The sequence below is a fragment of the Poromitra crassiceps genome (genome assembly GCF_964638095.1).
Source record: "Poromitra crassiceps genome assembly, chromosome: 3".
Taxonomy (NCBI): Eukaryota; Metazoa; Chordata; class Actinopteri; order Beryciformes; family Melamphaidae; genus Poromitra; species Poromitra crassiceps.
This window is the reverse complement of record NC_139625.1, coordinates 79447067-79468272: the sequence shown is the minus strand read 5'-3', so window position 1 is coordinate 79468272 and position 21206 is coordinate 79447067. Positions and strand designations below refer to the sequence as shown.

General features: G+C 42.0%; 1 protein-coding gene across 1 annotated transcript in view; it reads left to right on the top strand.

Annotated features, from left to right (window-relative positions):
- Positions 1 to 1106: 1106 nt before the first annotated feature.
- Positions 1107 to 21206, top strand: part of cd247 (CD247 molecule) — a 41564-nt gene continuing 21464 nt past the window's right edge. Inside the window, exon 1 of the mRNA XM_083632728.1 lies at positions 1107 to 1244. Within this exon, the coding sequence (XP_083488854.1) occupies positions 1187 to 1244 (58 nt within the window). The 5' untranslated portion in view covers positions 1107 to 1186. The remainder of the gene's footprint in view (positions 1245 to 21206) is intronic.

The window sequence follows — 21206 nt, the reverse complement described above, 5'->3', positions numbered from 1 at the left end:
TTTACTTGCTGATTTGTTTACTGTGAGTTTGAGTCGTATGAGATTTTTACTTGCTGAGTTGTTTACTGTGAGTTTGAGTCATATGAGATCTTTACTTGCTGATTTGTTTACTGTGAGTTTGAGTCGTATGAGATTTTTACTTGCTGAGTTGTTTACTGTGAGTTTGAGTCGTATGAGATCTTTACTTGCTGATTTGTTTACTGTGAGTTTGAGTCGTATGAGATCTTTACTTGCTGATTTGTTTTTTGTGAGTTTGAGTCGTATGAGATCTTTACTTGTTGATTTGTTTACTGTGAGTTTGAGTCGTATGAGATCTTTACTTGTTGATTTGTTTACTGTGAGTTTGAGTCATATGAGATCTTTACTTGCTGATTTGTTTTTTGTGAGTTTGAGTCGTATGAGATCTTTACTTGTTGATTTGTTTACTGTGAGTTTGAGTCATATGAGATCTTTACTTGCTGATTTGTTTACTGTGAGTTTGAGTCGTATGAGATCTTTACTTGCTAAGTTGTTTACTGTGAGTTTGAGTCGTATGAGATTTTTATCGGCCTGAATAGCAGGTTGAATCTTCAACATCAAAACACATCAACAGGCATGGCAAAGACTTTTTCCCCCTTTCCGTGCATGTGTATGAGCGCGTGAGGCGTGTGTGTGTGTGTGTGTGTGTGTGTGTGTGTGTGTGTGTGTGTGTGTGTGTGTGTGTGTGTGTGTGTGTGTGTGTGTGCGCGTGCGTGCGTGCGTGCGTGTGTGTGGGGAGGGGGAGAGAGGAGAGAGAGGTGGATATAGAGAGACAGATGGAGGGGTAGAGAGAGAGAGGGAGAGAGAGAGACACAGATAGAGAAAGAGAGAGGGAGAGAGACAGATAGAGAAAGACAGAGGGTCGAGAGAGACAGATAGAAAGAGATAGAGAGCGAGAGGGGGAGATAGGGGTAGAGAGATACAGAGAGAGGGGGTAGAGAGAGAAAGAGAGAAGGGGGAGGAGAGAGAGACAGAGGGGGGAATATGAAATGTGTGTGGGGGGAGAAAGTGGGTGTTCATGTCACCTGGTACGCTAGGCGCTTCACCACTTCCTGTTCCAGTTGACACACAGAGAGAGAGAGCGACAAAGAGAGAGAGAGAATTTGAGGGCAACAGAGCTTCGTGTTAACCAGTTTGGAAAAACCAGTTTGGAGAAACCAGTTTGGAGATGGGTGTGAAGTGGATCCCGGGCCTGCTAGTCTTGGCCTCCCTGTGTCGCCCGTCAGGTAAGAGACACCCGGATTTTGATGCCCTGAAACGTCGTTCAGGGCATCAAAATCTCTCAGGACGCCTCGCAAACACATCGCCCTGCTCCCTCTCATCGAGTCAAATTCACTCGTAATGTTATTTCCTTTCACGCTTTTGTAATGTCTGGAAATCATTTGTTCATGTTTCTATGTTTATCTTATTTTTGAGTATCGAGTACCATTGGACTATGTGAAAATCAATAAAAACTATTTGACTCATAAATTCACTCGTATATTACGGATAAGATGAAACAGATCTCTCTCTCTGATCTCTCTGGAGGAAATGTGTCATTTCAACAGCAGAGATCGTGAAACAGCAAAGTCAAATATACAAATTTATTTTATTTTAATACCACCCCCCCACGCCCCCACAGTTTTGTTGATTGAACTTTTCAGTGGCATACAGTAATACGGATCAGTAATTCAATCTCTACGTTTCAATGCCCATTGCAGCACAAGTAAATATACATAGGAAAATACCGCTATACATGGGGAGACAGAGTACAAAGATGTAGATTATATAAATTTAAATATAGGCTATCACAGTAAGAGGAGTAGAGACTTTTCAGATGATGAAATCCCCCCGTCCGGCGGCCATCTTGAAGGTCGTCAGCTCTGTGAACAGCTGTTTCTGTCATCTCAACAGAATTGAGCAGTTACTGTACTTTCTGATTAATTACTGATAATTACCGATAATTACCATTTCATTATCCAATAGTAGCCTCAGTGATATGAGTGATTTTTATACATGTATTTTTATGTAAAATTGATCAAGAGATATATGCGCAGCATGCAGAGAGATCAAGGTGTACGTTGTTTGGAAGTGATTTGTAGATGGAAAAAATATAGTAATATAATATATTAAAATAATATAATATTTTAAATATAGTATAGTTAAAGAAACCCGACGGACAAACCTCGTCTTTATTTGTCACAGACGACACACCACGCATGCACACACGTGCACTGCAGCCAGTGTACACACACACACACACACGCTTTTGGAGGCACCGTGAAATTTGTCCTCCGCGTTTGACCCATCCTGGCTCGTCCTCCTCCATGGTCAGGGCAGGAGCGGTGGGCAGTTGCAGTGAAGCACCCTGGGCCCAACTTCTTCCAACCGCTGCTGGTCAGACGACGATCTTCTGCAAGTTTATAGTGGGGGTCCATATTGATGTTATATGGAGGAAACCCCAGGGGAGCACGGGAAGAACATGCAAACTCCACCCAGAAAGGCCCTTTTCACGAGATAGCCCACCTGGGCACCAGGCACTGAGGGCATGGGGAGACATACGATACCCCCCAGTGTCAACAGTGTCCCAGTGGGACTCAATCTTGCTGTGAGGCCAGAGTGCGAGGTGAGGGCGCTACCACTGCGTCACCTTGCCCCCATATGAACTATAGTAGTGATTCCGTTTTCATATCAATTTCTTTAAGTAATTGTGTGTGTGCATGTGTGTGAGTGTGTGTGTGTGTGTGTGATGCATTTCTTTATTCTAGAATAGGAGATTATTGGATTAATTGAAGCTCACTCACAGTTCACTGGATTCATAAGACACATATTGCCATTTGATGAGATTTGGCTCTCAGACTCAAATCTGAGAATATTGATTGTGAACTTGTTATGCAAACATGTATATTGTCTATTGATAGAATGTGTTAGCGCTTGGCCTTTTTTTATCATGCCAACATTTTGTTTGTTTGCCCCTGTTGCAGATTTTACAACTGCGTTATTAAAAGCAGACGCTGTTTAAAAGATTGTGTCTCGTCATCACTTTGAGCCAGGTGTACTCTTCATCAAGCAGGTCACTTTTCTGGATTCATTCATAGGCTGTATAGAAAAAAAGATAGTTTGAAGCCTTAGCTGCACTTACATGCAAAGCGAATAGGCCTATATTCACATGTATACGCACATGCAAAGTCTGAATTTTGATGAGAAAGTAGTACGCAATTAGCAATTTTGTGTTTAACAGAAAAGTAATATAACGAGTAGTGTAACAAATTACTGTTGGAAGGGTGTAATAAGTAAAGTGATAATATAACTTTTGAAAAGAGTAAAGAGTAACAGTAATATATTACATTTTCTCAGCAACGAGCCCTATACTGATTGTAGGTGGAGATTTAACAGAGAAATATGATCACAACGGTCATTCTAAAATAACTAAATAATGAAGCTTAACAATTGTCGGGGACCACCTTGGAACCCCCTCAAGGACCCCTGGTGGTACCCGGACCCCAGGTTGAGAACCACTGCTTTAGTGTTGCTGTTGGTGTGAAATGCTGCCATAAGATGGACGTTTCAGTTGCATGACCCAGACTGTGAAAATACACCTCACATGCACCTCACAAAGTGGGAAGTGTAAAAAAAGTACAAATAAAATAATAATAATAATAATAACCAATCAATAAATATGGAAATTGTAATTTATTTTGTATTTTGGATCCACTTGCAGACAGATGTTCACAGCAGATGTTAGGAAGAAGATATGTCTCCAGTGAGGGTTATCTGCATGTATTAATAGTATCTTTTTGGGTCAGTTCCAGCTGAATGTGTCGTGAGGTGTAGAATGTGAGATTTGCTGTGTGCCTTTCGGCCTGCATGGCAGCCATCTTTGGTGAGGGCAGAAAAGATGGAGGGAAGAGAACGATCAAACAGACAGATGTCGAGAGGGAGAGAGACAGAGAGTGAGGGAAACAGTGAGGGAGAGACACAGGGAGAGAGACAGAGAGTGAGGGAAACAGCGAGGGAGAGACACGGAGAGAAGCGGGGTCCCAGTTTGTCAGGTGTTCAGGAACAGAATCCAGTTCAGACGACTCCCCCCTCTCCCCCCCCCCCCCCCCCCCTCTGTCTCTCTCCCTCCTCTCTCTGTCTCTTTGTCTTTCTATCTCCCTTATTGACTTCTCTCTCTCTGTCATTGCCTCTGTGGCGTCACTTTCTTTCTTCTTACGGTCCAATTACGCTCAACATTAAATACGGATATCATACACATACGGACGGATCTTTCTGTCCGTACTCTGTGTTCATTTCGTGCCTAATTCTGCATGTTTTCTGAAAGCTTATGGATACGGATGAAAGGGAGCAGTACCACACACACTCACACATTTGACTTTCTACTCCCCACTAGTGGATGTATTGCTTAACATGATGCCAACATGAAAGACGCATGGAAGTATGTGGGCAGCGATGTTACACCGTTTGAAACGGACGCATTTATTTTCTTATGAAAATGGAGCATAATTGGGCCTTATTTGGTTCCTTCTGTCAGGTTGGTTTTAAACCCATGTTGTGTTATTTTAGTAGGCTAGTTTTCAGGGTGTGAAGTTAACACAAGCTAAAGTTAGCACAGGCTAGCTAGATCAAAGACGATGGGATTTCAAGCAAGACACCCCAACTTCAACTCACTTCCTGTAGTTTTGTCACGTGTGTTTTGTCCATGGTTTTCCACGAATACGCCCACTTAGGAGACTTTCAGCAGGTCTGAGTCTATTGGAGTCAATGGTAGAAGTGAGCGTGATCTCAGATTATGACAGATTCTTTCGCCCCCATAGTCATCAAACTAAATATTCCGTCCATTTTCCGAAGCCACATATTTTCGGAACATTCTGACACTAAAATGGCATTTTTCAGACAGATCAGGAGAATATTAAAATGGTTCAAGACCGGTCTCTGTCTCAGCAACACACTCTCGCGAGATTTGGCAACAGGAACTCATGTCGGCAGGGAGTGATTAGCTGAAGCTACATGTTGTTACAAGTTCGTTGGTGTAGTAGCTAAATCTGCGGTTGGAGGAGAGACTACAGTAGGTCAGCACTAACCCCGCGTGACCAGGCACAGTCCTCTCACAACACTTGACCACGTGACCTGATGGGAGACTTGCTAGTAGCATTTGTTAGAATTGGAGGAGACTGCGGTGACGCATCTCTACAATGGACTATCTGTGGTTAGATCAGCCTACCAACCATTATGGCCTGTTGGCTACATCTCCGGTCTCCACCAATCACAGTAGAACAGTGGTTCCCAAACTGGGGTATGCATACCCCTAGGGGTACGTGGAGGTATTACAGGGGGTACCTGAGGGAAAGGGGTAAATGGAAAAATGTCAGAATAAATCATGAAAATAAATGAAATGTTAAAATAAATCCGCTCACTAATTGCAACTCTCACTCCAGTTCTTATTTTGTAATGTTATAATGTATTCTTCAAAAGGTCAGTTATCATTCATTCATTGCATCTTATGCTATAGTTTTCTCTTGCAGTTTCTTAAGCAAAATGTTGTAGTCGGGAAAAAGGGGTACTTGGATCCAGAAATCAGGTAGAGGGGGTACTGAAGCCAAGTGGTGTAGAGTAAGCTTTGGACCACTCGTGTTGCAGACCTACTGAGTGAATGTGAGTCCCAAGTGGTAGTGAGTTGGACCCGCATTTGATAAGATTTGAGCTTTTAGATGTTTTATTACCAAACGGGTATGAAACCCATGACCAAAATAATGTTACTTATGGATTATATTATAGTGAAAATAAATGATTTCCCTTTTGGCTGGGGACCCCCCCAAGGACCCCTGGGGGTGCCCGGACCCCAGTTTGCGAACCACTGGTTTAAAGTGCTCCTGCCTCACAGTGGAAGCTGCCTCTCTGTTACCAGTTTGCTGAGGCAGCAGAATCAGAGGAGCTGAGTGGAAAATTGGTGGATGGTTTCAGTGAACAGGATCGTGTGACCAGCATTCAAACTTCTCACAAACGCACGCGCTGACATCAAACTGCTCAGCTTACTGTAAACACTCACATCATCATAGCTCTCATACTGACTCAGGATCTGTTCCAAAGCACACACTCTGTATATCCGTTATGGAAAATATGAATTCCCTGATAGTCATTTGAGTGAATCTGAAAGTGTCTTAAGCCATCAGATTTGGAATGTTGCAAATGAAGAATTTCAAAAAGCTGAGTACTGTGCCGAAGTCTTAGACACCATTTGTTAGCAGTCTTAGATGTTTGTTTTCTGCAGTAGTGGGTCAGTGAACTGCTGTTTCTTTTCTTTTCTTTTTTACATTTTTGATATGTTGAAAATTTACATTTCATTAGTTTTGAAAGCATTTTCACTTTATGGATTTCTTTGACATGCCTAAGACGTGCAGTAATGTATCTATTTTTATTTTTAGAAATCAATATCTGAAGTAATTACCCCCCCTTTTGTTTCTTGTAGTTTTTAAGTCAAGTCAAGTCAAGTTTATTTGTATAGCACATTTCATACACAGAGGCAATTCAAAGTGCTTCACATAAAATGGTTATTTCATTTTTATCCAGGAGACAAAAACACGTACAGGACTCTGAGAGGCAACAGAGCTGAACACAGAAACATTACAGCAAGGCAGCTTTTCAAGTGTTTCCACACAGGAAAAGAGCAGAAATAGAATTAATAGCGGTGCTACTATACCAAAGCCAAACTGTCCAGGTTCTATCCTGATATCAGCGATATATGTGATCGTTGTCATGCTGCCACGGCAGACTTGACTCACATGTTATGGGCCTGTCCCAAACTGTCAGAGTTCTGGTCTACTTGTTTTAATACTTTATCTAAGGCATATGACATAGTTTTAGAGCCTAGTTTCGAGTTTGCCATTTTTGGGGTCCCAGGCGACGGCGATTCGCTAACACGGATTATTAAAGACATAATTGCTTTTGCTTCCCTCCTAGCTCGGAGGAGAATCCTGTTAGAATGGAAATCCACAAAGCCCCCTAATGCCTCACTTTGGATTAAAGGTGTAATGTTATATCTTAATCTGGAGAAGATCAAATACTCCACCCACGGGTCAGCAGAAAAATGTCATATACTTTGGGACCCCGTGATGGCATACTTCGAAACAATCAGACCTAGCTCTCTGTCCAGACCTTAAACCATTCACTTCACTGTCACTGTCAATAACATTTCCATAAGAATACGACCTTTTCATTTATTTATTTGTTTTATTTTATTTTTCATTTATTTATTTTTCTTTTCTTCTTTCTATATATATATATATATATATATATATATATATATATATATATATATATATATATATATATATATATATATATATATTATGTATGTAAGTATGGATGACAAATGGGTATGCATGCATATACGTATGTATGCATGTGTATACAGTATATGCTGTGTGTGCATATGTCTGTCCGGATAGGTTTAGGTGTTTGGATAAACATGCTCATATGTATACACAGTCGCTGTGTGCGTGTGTGTGTGTGTGTGTGTGTTAATATTTGAATTGTTTGTAGATGTATGTTTATGCATGTGTATATTTATATATCTATACACGTATCATTTATATCAAGTCAACAACTATCATACATTTTATATAGGCAGTAGAATCTAAGGGGTGGGGGGAATAAGGTAACCTTGCTTGCAAGATAGATAACCTCGCGAGATCAAAAGAGATTCTCTCGACGTAGTGAAACGTAATGTGAAGCTAAACCGTCCATCTGGCAGCGTCAGGTTAGGAATAAGGGTTTTTTTGGGAGAAAAAGCAGGGGTGGTAAAGTGTTGTATAATCTGTTATACTGTGATATATGCTGTGACATAAAGCTGCATGAATACACTACTATCCTTGAATAAAAAAAAGTATCAAAAAATAAATAGAATTATAACACAAAGTAGTTAAAAAAAGAAAACCTGTGTGTGTGTGTGTGTGTGTGTGTGTGTGTGTGTGTGTGTGGTGTGGTGTGTTTTAGTGTCACACAGAAATCCTCTCAGGTGTTTTGTGCTTAGTTTCCTCCACATCTCCCATCCAGCCCGACGTGGCTGGTGTCTTTGGAAAGTTTGAGATCTGGACTAGAGGTTTTGGGTCACAGAGTTGTCACGGCCCAGCACTTCTATAGGGTTAATAGTTAACATTAACATTAGGCCTTCATTGTTTAGGGCTTCTAGCGAACGCTGCAATCACAAGAGAGGCCCTCAATTTGTAAAGAGAGCGGAGCTCAGCCGAAGTAGTGTCCATGGACAGCTCAGTCGATGCACCTGCTTGTGTGGACTGCCCACTCTTGCTGTTCAGGAGGGCTCCCTCACTCGATTAGGTTAGACCAGAGCCGTGTAGATAGAAGAGTCCCGACATCTCCATTCACTCCAATGGACCAGTTTTTTACTCTCAAGAGTTCCAGGAAGTAAGGTCCTGGATTAAGCAGCACTGTAGTTGCAGCAAAATAGACAGTTTGTGTTGTACTCTGAAAGGGTTCTTCATCCCTTTAATCAAATTGTACATTATCAGCTTTATTTTAGCATGCAAAAGTAGCGCGAGACCCATTCCTGGCTGTTCATTGGCTAATGAGTCTCGCATTTTGGTCCTCCGCTGACGCCACTCTCTCTCTAGAGGACACTAGGTTAGACCAACAACACAGTAACAGTACACGGAAACAAAAGACGGCTACAAACATACAGTATTGATACTGTACACTGCAACACACTAGCGCTTCAGTGAACGATGCGGACCACCGACATCTTAGCTTTGGGTCTGAAATATAAAAAAAGGGGGAGGGAAAACTGATGTGGCAGCCACTATAAAGACTCCACAGCAGGGTATACACAGGTGCAACAAAAACATGAATGATAGTTTCCAACATTCCATTCACGTGTTCCAGTGCCGGGCCCTCATTAATGTTTTGGTTGCACGTGTTTACCCTGCCTTTGAGACACAAAATGGCTGCTGTGAAAAGGGTCCATTGTTCATACATCAGGCTCTGCTTATCTGTTTTGAATAGCCTACCTGCTCTACCTCATTAAAAACTTTCTTTATCAACAAGGGCTGTTTTCCCCCCATTATTTTGCACTGACCTGCACACTTTAAAAATATTACAATGCAAAGTAACTTGTACTTTGAGTAATTTATTAACTTTTTTTCTTTTACTTGAGTCATTCTTTATGGTAGTATGTATTTTACTCGAGTATATATTTTCAGTGCTCTACCCACCACTGCCAATAATGAATCAATAATGAATCAATATGCGATCAAAAAGGGATCTAAGTGGTGAAGCTCAGATTTTTGTTCTGTATTTTATTTTCCGACCGGTTCTATTTGCAAACGCTTGCTGAGGTCCCGGTCGCCATCTTGTCTTGTGTGTGTGTGTGTGTGTGTGTGTGTGTGTGTGTGTGTGTGTGTGTGTGTGCGTGTGCGTGTGCGTGTGCGTGTGCGTGCGTGTGCGCGCGCATGCGTGCATGCATTTTAATGCATGTAGGTACTGTACGTGCATGTGTACATACAGTATGTGATTGTGTGCTTGCATGCATTCCTATGTGTGTGCGAGTGTCTATGTAGAGTATGTGCGTGTGCACGTCTTCGTGTGTGTAGATGTTTTCACATGTGTGTGGCTTAATGTGTGGGTTCCACGGGGTCCCCAGCAAAAAGGGGAATGAGTGTGTTTGTGTTTGTCTTTATAAGTGTGTGTGTCTTGATGTGTGCGTCTTTATAAGTGTGCGTGCGTGCGTGCGTGTGTGCGTGCGTGTGTGTGGTCAGGGTGAGAGATAGAGAAATACGCAGATGGCTCATTACTAGGAAACTGTCCCGCCTGTTTATCAGATTACACCCTGACCCCACACACACACACACACACACACACACACACACACACACACACACACTCACACATACACACACACACTCACACTCTGCTCATAGCGATGGCTTCCTGTCTCATAGATCACGGGTTCTCAAAGTGGGGTCCAGACCCCCGGTTGTCCTTGAGGAGGTTCTACAGGGTCCCCAGCAAAAAGGGGAACGATTTGTTCTCATTAGAATCCGAATCACAAAAACGTTATTGATCCCCGAGGGGAAATTGGGTAAGCAGTTGCTCACAATCATGTAGGGGAAAATATAAACATAGAGACATTATAAAAATAATAGGAATGGGCAATAATAAAATAATACAACAATAATAAGACAGTAATTAAATATAAGTTAGGTATAGACCTTATTCGATTGACGTCACTCAAGTACGGGCACGCCCACCGCCGCCATATTGTCGACATAGCCCTGCAGCTCTCAAGTGACAGCCTATGTGGAGCAGCGTTTATAGGAAGCTACCCGCCGTTAGCGTTACCTGTATCGTTCCAATTGTGTTCGGATGGTGGCCTGCGTTAGGCATGGCTGTAGTAATGACAGCAATAAAGTCCCCGTGGTTTGTTTCTATCTCTACTGTCCACAGACGTGAAGGGAGCGAGACGGAGGATACGTCAGCAGCACAGGAGATGTGTGGATAATTAGGAGAGATAGGTGAAACTTTCTGACAGCTCCTCACAGCAAAGTCTGTTCACCTCGTTCTTTTGTTTATTTATTACAGGCATTAACGGCAGCATACAAACAACAACTGTGGGTTTTTTATTGCTGTCATTACCATCGCTATTTTGTAATGGAACAGAAACGACAATAAGGCTGTTACTAGTTGTCAGCTGCAGCGCTGTGTGCACGCAGGACGGTCAACAATATGGTGCGGCCCAGGGTTAGCGAATAAGGTTTATATACAATAGAATAGAAGTTAGGTATATTTAAGCAATATAGCATGAGAGCCAGTGTGTTGTGGCAAATATATCCCGCTGATCAGCTGTTATCCCACGAGGCCGCAGGGATCAGCGGGATATATGCCACAACACACGCAACACACGCAGCTCGAGTGCTATATTGCTTTTATAAAACGGTTTCCAAGTATGATAATATAATAATAATAATAATACTATAAGTCCGACTGGCATGGCATTCTGATAGAGTCAGTTGAAACACTACTGTAAGGCGGGACCTCTAGCAAGAAGATAGACGTGCAGGTGATTTGATTGGATCGTTCTGGAGACTGAAGTTGACATTGGCCAATCCTGGCGCTTGCTGAGAAGCTGAGAGCTTTCTGCAAAGCCCGACACCAACTAACATTACGTCTTATTTAGAAATGCGGGGTTAACAGCCTTTTTTTTTGCAAAGAAGACATTAGCCCGCGTCTATTCTTGTACAAAACATAATTTTCTGCGAAGTATTAGTAAAGTTATAAACGAAGATCGATTCACAAGGATCTGACAGCTGTCTCCGCCATTTTGTTTTTTCTACATTGTCATTTGAGGTAACCAAAGCCTTTTAGTAAGAGAGTTGCGTCTCATAACCCATGGCCATGGGTTATGGCCATGGGCTATGGTATTTATACCATGGCTGTGAACCAATCAGATTGCTTGATTTGAGAGAGCCGTTTTATAAACAATAATAATTCCACCCATGACAGAATGTACTGTTTTGCTCATGGGTTACATACACTTTCTGTAATAAAACATCTAAACGCAAAAATCTTATCAGATGGGGGACCCTGGGACAAAATCCTATCAGATGGGGGACCCTGGGACAAAATCTTATCAGATGGGGGACCCTGGGACAAAATCCTATCAGATGGGGGACCCTGGGACAAAATCTTATCAGATGGGGGACCCTGGGACAAAATCTTATCATATGGGGGACCCTGGGACAAAATCCTATCAGATGGGGGACCCTGGGACAAAATCTTATCATATGGGGGACCCTGGGACAAAATCTTATCAGATGGGGGACCCTGGGACAAAATCTTATCAGATGGGGGACCCTGGGACAAAATCTTATCAGTTGGAAGACCCTGGGACAAAATCTTATCAGATGGGGGACCCTGGGACAAAATCTTATCAGTTGGAAGACCCTGGGACAAAATCTTATCAGATGGGGGTGCCTGGGACAAAGTCTTATCAGGCAAGACCAAGCTTATGGTTTTTTCCAAATCTAAGAAGGAACCAATTGTCCCAGGCATAATGACTACGCAGGGCAAGGTTATTGAAAGAGTGTCGACCTATAAGTATTTAGGTTTTATAATAGATGATGGTCTTACTTTTAAAGCACATATTGACACTCTTGTCAAAAAACTCAGACTGAAGTTAGGTTTTTATTTCAGAAACAGAGCGTGTTTTTCTGCTGCGGCTAGAAAGAGGCTTGTTTTGTCTACCTTCTTGCCAATATTAGATTATGGTGACATTCTTTATATGTCTGCACCTGCGACAGCGTTGAGAAAGCTGGACACAGTGTATCATGGTGCACTTAGGTTTGTGACAAATTTGAAGTCCTGGACACATCACTGTACCCTCTACATGAGCGTAGGCTGGCCCTCCTTAACGTTACGGAGGATGTCTCATTGGTTCATTTTAATTTATAAGGCCATCTTGAGACAACTACCATCTTATCTATGCTCCTGCATTAATATACAAGAAAATAGTTCTTATCAGCTTAGGTCTCAAAACTGCATCTTGCTGACTGTAGGCCTACCTAAGACAAGGACTGAGTTTGGCAAGAAAGCTTTCCAGGTGTCTGCCCCTCTGGCCTGGAATGAACTCCAACGCTCACTAAACCTCCAGGTGCTAGTCCCTATGAGTATTTTTAAAACCAGGGTAAAAAAATATGGAGGAAGCTGAAATCCAGGTCTGCAAATGTTTTGATCCATAATGAACCCTGTTGCTGAGTAAATGGATGTGTATTTTCTTACGTTTTAGATGTTTTGTTTGTATTGTTTATGTTAAAATGTGTCTGTAACTTTATGCTGCTTTCTTGGCCAGGTCTCTCTTGAAAAAGAGATTTTCAATCTCAATGAGACTAACCTGGTTAAATAAAGGTCAAATAAAACTAAAAAATAATCAGAGGGGGGTCCCTGGCACAAAATATTATGAGATGGGGGACCCTGCAGGACAAAATCTTATCAGATGGGTGACCCTGAGGCAAAATCTTATCAGGTGGGGGTACCTGGAACAAAATCTTATCAGATGGGTGACCCTGAGGCAAAATCTTATCAGGTGGGGGTACCTGGAACAAAATCTTATCAGATGGGGGACCCTACAGGACAAAAATCTTATCAGATGGGGGTCCCTGGGACAAAATCTAGTAAGATAGGGGTCCGTGGGACAAAATCTTATCAGATGGGGACCATGGGGCAAAATCTTATCAGATCTGGGTCTTTGGTCTAATTTGTGTCAGTTTAGGGTCCTTGAGGTGAAAAAGTTTGACAACCGGTTTTGGACCTATCTTCTTCATCATTGAGATAGGCTGCTCATATGGCCTCTACACAGACACCGGCTTCACATCCAAACATTACTCCCTTAGGATATCACTGCCAACTCAATGTGCTTGTATTTGAGTCTGGGGCACGTTCACAAACTCTTGCTCTGTGGACTGCAGTTATTCTTTAATAATACATGAACTCAAAAGATACACATTAATCTAACTGTTCCAGTGTTCATCATACGCAACTAGACAAATTGACATACATAATTATCTACATTGTAATAACACAGCTAATCAACAAACTTGTTCATTCAAGAACATGAAAGAAAAGCCAACAGCATGATCACTATCGAGCATTGCATTCCCCTTCCTCATTTCTATATTCCCAAACATTTTACTATTTTTAAACTGTGCAATATTTTTACTCATTTTAATTTCTTCATCCAAACTGTTCCACAAAGTCACCCCACAAATTGAAATGCACATACCTTTAAGACTGGTGCAGACATGCATTGCTTCAAATGAAGTTTTCCCCTTATCTTATAATCCCTGAATATAAAAGAGTGATGGAAAAAGAGGCTAATATAGTCTCAGCCACTATAGACACACTCTCCATCTGGAGGAGAGTGTTTCATATAAATAGCTTGAGTGCTGGAAACGTTTTAGTAAACTTGTACACTATTAGATTAAGCTATCATTATATAATTTAGTCCACATTAGAGCTACAGACCCCCATTTGATGAGATGTCATCTTTCTGACACAAATCTGAGAATATGTTTTATTGTCAGATGTGATATAGTCCAGAGCTCGGTGGGTGGCATGGTGGCTCAGTGTCGCCTCACAGCAAGAAGAGCCCAGGTTCCAGGGAGGGCGCTACACCGGGAAATGGGGGGGGCTATAGCCCCCTCACAAATCTACCAAGCCCCAGTTTAGCCCCCTCAAGCATTTTAGTATGTTTTTTTTATATAAACAAATGTGTAAAGTTAATAACCAGCCATTCTTGATTGATTGATTGATTGATTGACTGATTGATTGATTGGTTGATTGATTGATTGATTGATTGATTGAATTTATTTGATAATTGATAAAAAGATACGCATACAACTGCCCAGCAGGAATACATACATTTAAAAAATCATTGAGGTTGAGAACACAAGATAACACAATAAAACATTAGGGACCATGTTGGAAATAAGTGTTTACACTTTTACATGCTATCCCTTGGCTCTTTTATTGTCTCTATTCCCATGAATAAAGTCAGTCAATCAATCAATCAATCAATCAATCAATCAATCAAAAGGCTTATTTCCATTGTGGACTTTTTCTTTCCCTGATATTAACCTAACCAATCATCACTCCTCATGCCTAAACCTACCAATTATTACTCATCATGCCTAAACCCAATCAATCATGACTCTGCATGCCTAAACCTAACCAATCACTCCTCATGCCTAAACCTTTGCATGCAACAGTTTTTGTCATTGCCTTGTGGTCACTTGTAGTATTATACATTTTTTATATTCTTTGGCCAAATTCATTTGAAAACTACATTTATTTTGTTAATGTGCTATGTGCCATATCTGGTTTTATTTGGGGGGTGGGGGGGGGGGGACTTCATTATAAAGCAACTCTGAAGTCATGAAAATCGACTATTTTCTTTGCCACCCCCACATATTGGTATAGTCTCCCCCAAGCCCCCCCCTTAGAAAAAATCCTGGAGCCGTGCCTGCCGGGTTCAAACCCCGGTCCGTCCCATCCTTTGGAGTTTGCATGTTCTCCCTGAGCTCGTGTGGGTATATGGGAGGAGTTTCTAATTTATGGAAATAAATAAAAAATAACGTGTCAAATTGTCACCATGTGAAGGGTTTTGCTGATGGCTCATTACTAGGAAACTGTTTTTCAGATTACACCCTGACCCCAGCCCACCTGGACCCCCCCCCCCCCCACACACACACACACACACACTCTGCTCATAGCGATGGCTTCCTGTGTGAGAGTTCTATCGTATTAGACTATCTTTGGTGAGATCAGACAGGCGTGGTGCAGTGGAAACAACATTAAGGGAGGTCAACTTAAAAACAGTTTCCTGTTGCATTAATTTTATGAGCTGACTGAAGTAGAATTAGGTCAGAGATCACGCCCGCCTGTCCCCAGAAAGCAGAGGGAGAATGCATGTTTGTACCACCAGAATGAGGGAGAGATTCACCCCACACTAGAGACGAGACGTGCAAGTCACGCTCTCGTCTTGCCCGGGAAGCAGAGGCTTCTGGTACTCGAGGTCTGGGGGCATATCTGATGGCATAATATGGAACTAGGAGTGCTTAGGGGGCTTAAGCACCCCCACTAGCGGGAAGCTGCACTAAAAAGCTATGCCAGGTAGAGCCACGTGCTTCAAGTGAGTGATCAAATGAGAGCAGAGAGGATTGACGTTAACTCCATGGCTGCATACAGTACATAACGTTACCCCGGCAACACGTAGCAACACATTTATTTAAACAGAACGGTGGTCTGTTGAAATATACGAGGAAACATGACGTTCAACGTGGAACCTATAGGAAAACGTGTTATGATCACATTTGAACATAAGCACCGGGGAAATGGCGGCCATCTTGGATTTTAGATTAAATCTGACTTCCCTCCACATCTGAAAATAAACCTTATGGTATTCACTCACTATGTGAGAGCTTTCATGTTTCTTTCAAAAAGTGCACAATTGTGCTTATCCGCTGCACTATTAGTTGTAGTGGATTGTACTTGTCATGTATATCAGAGAGAAACTTATGTGAATGTGAATTCCCACATTATAGGTAAGAATTATGGTAGATTTCACGATTATTTTTTTAATCAGAAATTGACCATGATTCACCAAACATACAGTTGAAGTGGCAGGTTGACGTACACTTACCTGGGACACAGCAGAAACGTCTCCGTCGCAGCACGTCACGGAAGCGTCGAGCAGGAGCCTGGCCGTTTGGCGCACCGGGCATGGCCGTAACTACCATTGAGGACACCGAGGTCATGACCTCGGTTTTTTCTTCTTTTTTTAAAATAGCCCCGGCCCCCAGATGTATTCATCTGTCATTGATGTTTTAAAGCCCTCATAAATAACATAATATATGACAGAGTTGATCAGAAATGCAACAATTTGCTTCCTCTCTGTGTGCTATATAGAAGGAAGAGACGTTACGTCTCTTCCTTCTATATAGCACACAATATCTCACCACAATGTTCAAATTTTGCATTGGGGCTAGATTGGGACTAGACTTTGGGGACAGTTCTATTGAAGTGAATGGGTAAGTAACTCCCCTGTAGGCTAAGTGATGTTTGTGTAGATGGGCCATTGTATTTAATCCAGCAGTATTCTACCATATGTGACCTGTATGCAGAATATATATTATGTGGGGAGACATTTATTTTTTGTATCATTGTAAAGCAACAGCACAAAGCAGATATAGCTGGGGAGCTATCAGCCCGCACACTCACCGGATAAATAAAGTCTTAGGTGCACGGCACAAGAGTTTCTTAAAGCAGTAGAGAAGGAGCCAGCACTCAAAGAAGTCCTTTTGAGGGTTTTTATTCCTGTTGCAACCACAACGTACGCGTTTCAGCAATAGCCTTCGTCAACGCTGACGAAGGCTTTTGCTGAAACGCGTACGTTGTGGTTGCAACAGGAATAAAAACCCTCAAAAGGACTTCTTTGAGTGCTGGCTCCTTCTCTACTGCTTTAAAGCAACAGCACAGTAAAGAGCATATTAATCTAATATGATGTCTGTAGTTCTTTATAGATCTAGCCTCTTAATTTTGCACTCAATGTGCACCAGATTGAAGCATTTTACTTTAAAATGGACAACAGTTGTGTTCAGGACAACTGGCTGAAAGGGGGTGGTGGTGGGGGGTTCAAAATGCAGGGTGGCAGAGGCAGAGTAGGGTGGGCTGCCCTCGCCATTTGTATATGTGGCCGCAGCTATTATGAATTCACGCTTGTATTTAATGTCTTTCTGTCCATGCTGTGTGTGTATTTTGTGTCCTTCAGTCCATGCTGTGTGTGTATTTTGTGTCCTTCAGTCCATGCTGTGTGTGTATTTACCGGTAGTGTCTTTCTGTCGATGCTGTGTGTGTATTTAGTGTCTTTCTGTCCATGTTGTGTGTTAGAGATGTGCGGATGAGCTTTTATGCCATCCTAATCCGCGTGTATGCATGAACCGTCCGCCCGCCATAAATCCGCGCAAATAATTTCATACTATTTATAGATCCGTGCCCACCATGCACCCGGCATTTCACAGCGCTATAAAAGGAGCGAACGTATGGTTTCCGCTGCCGATCGCTCCAGTCCAGGACTCCAAATAAACTTCCACGCTGTATTATGTCCAGTCCACCCAACCCGTTCTCACTCCGAGCGCGTAGCAAATTGACGCTTTGTCCCGTCCCTTGTGCGTCGCTTGTTACTAACATGGTACCCTTGAGCGACCCATGAAACGACTTGGGCTTTCCGACTAAACTCAATGTAAACCCATGGAAGTCATCTTTGACGCTTATGGCAACTGCTCCCCTATTAGCCTAACTGCTCCCCCATTAGTCAACTGCTCCCCCAGGAGCTAACCTCTCCCAGACCCTAACCCTAAACCTAACCTCTCCCACCCCCCATGCCTAAACCTAACCTCCCCCAGACCCTAACCCTAACCTCTCCCACCCCCCATGCCTAAACCTAACCTCCCCCAGACCCTAACCCTAAACCTAACCTCTCCCACCCCCCACGCCTAAACCTAACCTCCCCCCAGACCCTAATGGGGGAGCAGTTAGGCTAATGAAGACTCCTGTTTGAGGGTGACATCATTGACCATATATGGACCAAAAGAGGAGCCTAGCGACCTAGCGCATGCCTAGTTTACCACTGCCTTGGGTCCTTTGGGGGTCCTACAATAGGCGGCTAATGTGCCTGACGAAAGATTAAGCTTAAAATACGTTCATAGACTAGAGAATGTAATTAATATTATTTTTCCTCATTAATGATACATCATTTCACCCGCCCGCAACCCATCCACGATTAATCAGAATGTTTATTTTTATGATCCGCCCCGCAGTCAGCGCCATTATAACTGCAGCCCGCACATCACTACTGTGTGTGTATTTAGTGTCTTTCTGTCCATGCCGTGTGTGGTGTCATATACAGTACCAAAAACACTCTCCATCCATTGACATGTTCATTTTGCTGCCTCTCTCTGAGCCCCTGTATGACTCTGATCCATCTGTTTGTTTTGTTTTTGTTTTTACCAAGAAGAGATGCCTGAGGCAGTGAGTGACCTCTGACCGTTACTAATATCATAGTGAGTGACCTCTGACCGTTACTAATATCATAGTGAGTGACCTCTGACCGTTACTAATATCATAGATATTATATTACTATAGATGGTTCACCGCAGGCTCGGCCAATTCTAACAAATGGTAGCAGCAATTGTCTCCTAAATTGTCACATCACTCCAATAGACTCAGACCTGCCGAAAGTCTCCTAAGTGGCCGTGTCAGTGGAAAACCATGGGCAAAACCCATGTGCCAAAATGACAGGAAGTGAGTTGAAGTTGGGCCGTCTTGCTTGAAATCCCATCGTCTTTGCTCATATCACATCAGGAGTAGAATCAGGAAGGACAAGGGCACCAAGACCAAAACCAATGGTTATTAAAGTCATTTTTAGTTTTCTTTTTTGTTATTTCTCAACAAAATCAATCAATCAATCAGCTTTATTGGCAGACACAAGGTCCATAAGAAACAAACATATACACCAATTTAAGAGAAGACAGTAAAAACTATAAAAGGCACTTATACCAAAATAAAGATCCTAATAGAAAAATGAAGTGCTGCAGTGTCATACAGCAGACAGCACATATGGAAGATGGCTCAGACTGCAAAGTTAGAACATGTCCAGTAACACATGATAACCTAAGTGTTGCCCAGGTTATTTTCTGTAGAAATTACAGATGTCCTATCTAGATGCTATAATTTACAGATGTTTCTTGCGGGAGTGGGAGAAATCTCTCACTCCTGTTGATGTCCAGCGTGATGATGGAGACACTGTGTATTTGCTCCATTGTGTGTAGTTTTAAATGAGGAAATCCACAACTTTTAAGGGCAAAACAGGGCATGCGTGGTATAGTTACAGTGGTATAGTTACAGGGTATATTTGCAGGAATCCTGAAGTTAAATTCAATACATTTTAAGACCTTTTATTAAACTTTTTCCAATATATTTAATACCTGAACGCCACTTTCTGAACGCCACTTTCGTCACATCAGCGATAGGTTTAAGTTTTTTCGATTAAGTTTCATCACCATATATACCTATACGTAGATTCTTTGGACAATGATATGATATTTGCTGATATCACAAAATCTGCCATAATACGATATCGATTGAATTCAGGGGCCTGTGATTGATATGAGACAAGGCAAGGCCGTGCAGAGACCTTTAGTGAGTACCACAATAGTGCAACGCTTAGTTCACATGCTTTTGCACTTAGTTTGCACATTTAAATAGGCTATGAAGAAAACAATACAATCATATCTTCTTGAGAAGAACTCCTTTAACCTCTTCTCCTCCACCCCTCCCTACCAGACACCAATTTTTGTATTTTTTTAGGGGGGAATGGCAAATTTAAGGTGAGATAGCAGGTCAAGGTTTTCTAGTCATAAATCTGTAATAAACATTGTTTTGAATGATTAGGCATCTATTCAGAGTATATAAGGGCTTAGAACATTATGCCATACATCCCCTGAATGCCCTAGGTCTTTAGTTTGTTGTTGTACGGTTTCATGAAGCTGTCATTATCCTAGAGGTCTCAATAGGTAATTGTATACAGTGAGGTCAAGTTTTAAAAAATTGTCTCAATAAAATGAAATTGCTACTATGGGGAATAACATCATCACACATGAATACAATTGGGCTAATTGAATCCACAAGAGTCTCAGCTTTCCAGTCATATCCAATTTATGCAATTCCAAGATTGTTTAGGGGCACTAGAATGCGGAAATATTCAAATAGAATAGGCAAAAATAACACATTAATATTCTGCATGACAAATTTTTGTTTTTTGTTTTGCAAAGAAAATGCATGGGATTAACATAAAGTGGGCATGTCTGTAAAGGGAGACTTGTGGCTACCCATAGAACCCATTCTCATTCAGATATCTTGAGTTGAGAGGTCAAGGGACCCCTTTGAAGATGGCCATGCCCGTTTTTCCCTTGCAAAAATGTTGCTTGACAAGCTAGCATGTCATGCTTGGTACCAATGGATTCCATAGATCTTTCTAGTTTCATATGATATCAGTACCTTCACTCTAAGCCCGCCATAGCCTCTGAAAGACAGTAATATCAGCCACGGACAAAAAGGGCACTTGGACATCAAGGAGCAAAGGGGCAGGTGCTTGAGCCCCCTCCCCCCCTGCACATGCCTGGATCAGGCCCTAACTTACGCCCAGTGCAAGGGCAAATGTTGTCATTGCTAGTTTCTAGCACTCAAAATCACAAAAAAATATTTGAATTACCACTGGGTCGCTGAAACATGTCTGTACTGACTTAGTGGTAATTAAAACAAAGAAAGATAGATTTTGAGTGCTAGAAACAAGCAAAGATAAACACTTGTCCTTGCCCATGGGCTTGTCTCTAAAAATATTTTTATTTTATTTAACCTTTATTTACCCAGGCAAGCAAGTAAGAACAATTTCTTATAAAAGCAGCCTGACAAAAAGCAAGGGCCTTTTGGGGTAAGGGGGTGGGAGGCTGAAATAAAAAACAAGGTTATATAAATACAAGTAAAAAATTACAGTAGTAATAGGAGCATACTATATACAAACACAGGCTACAATAACAATATGAGAGAGAGAGAGAGAGAGAGAGAGAGAGAGAGAGAGAGAGAGA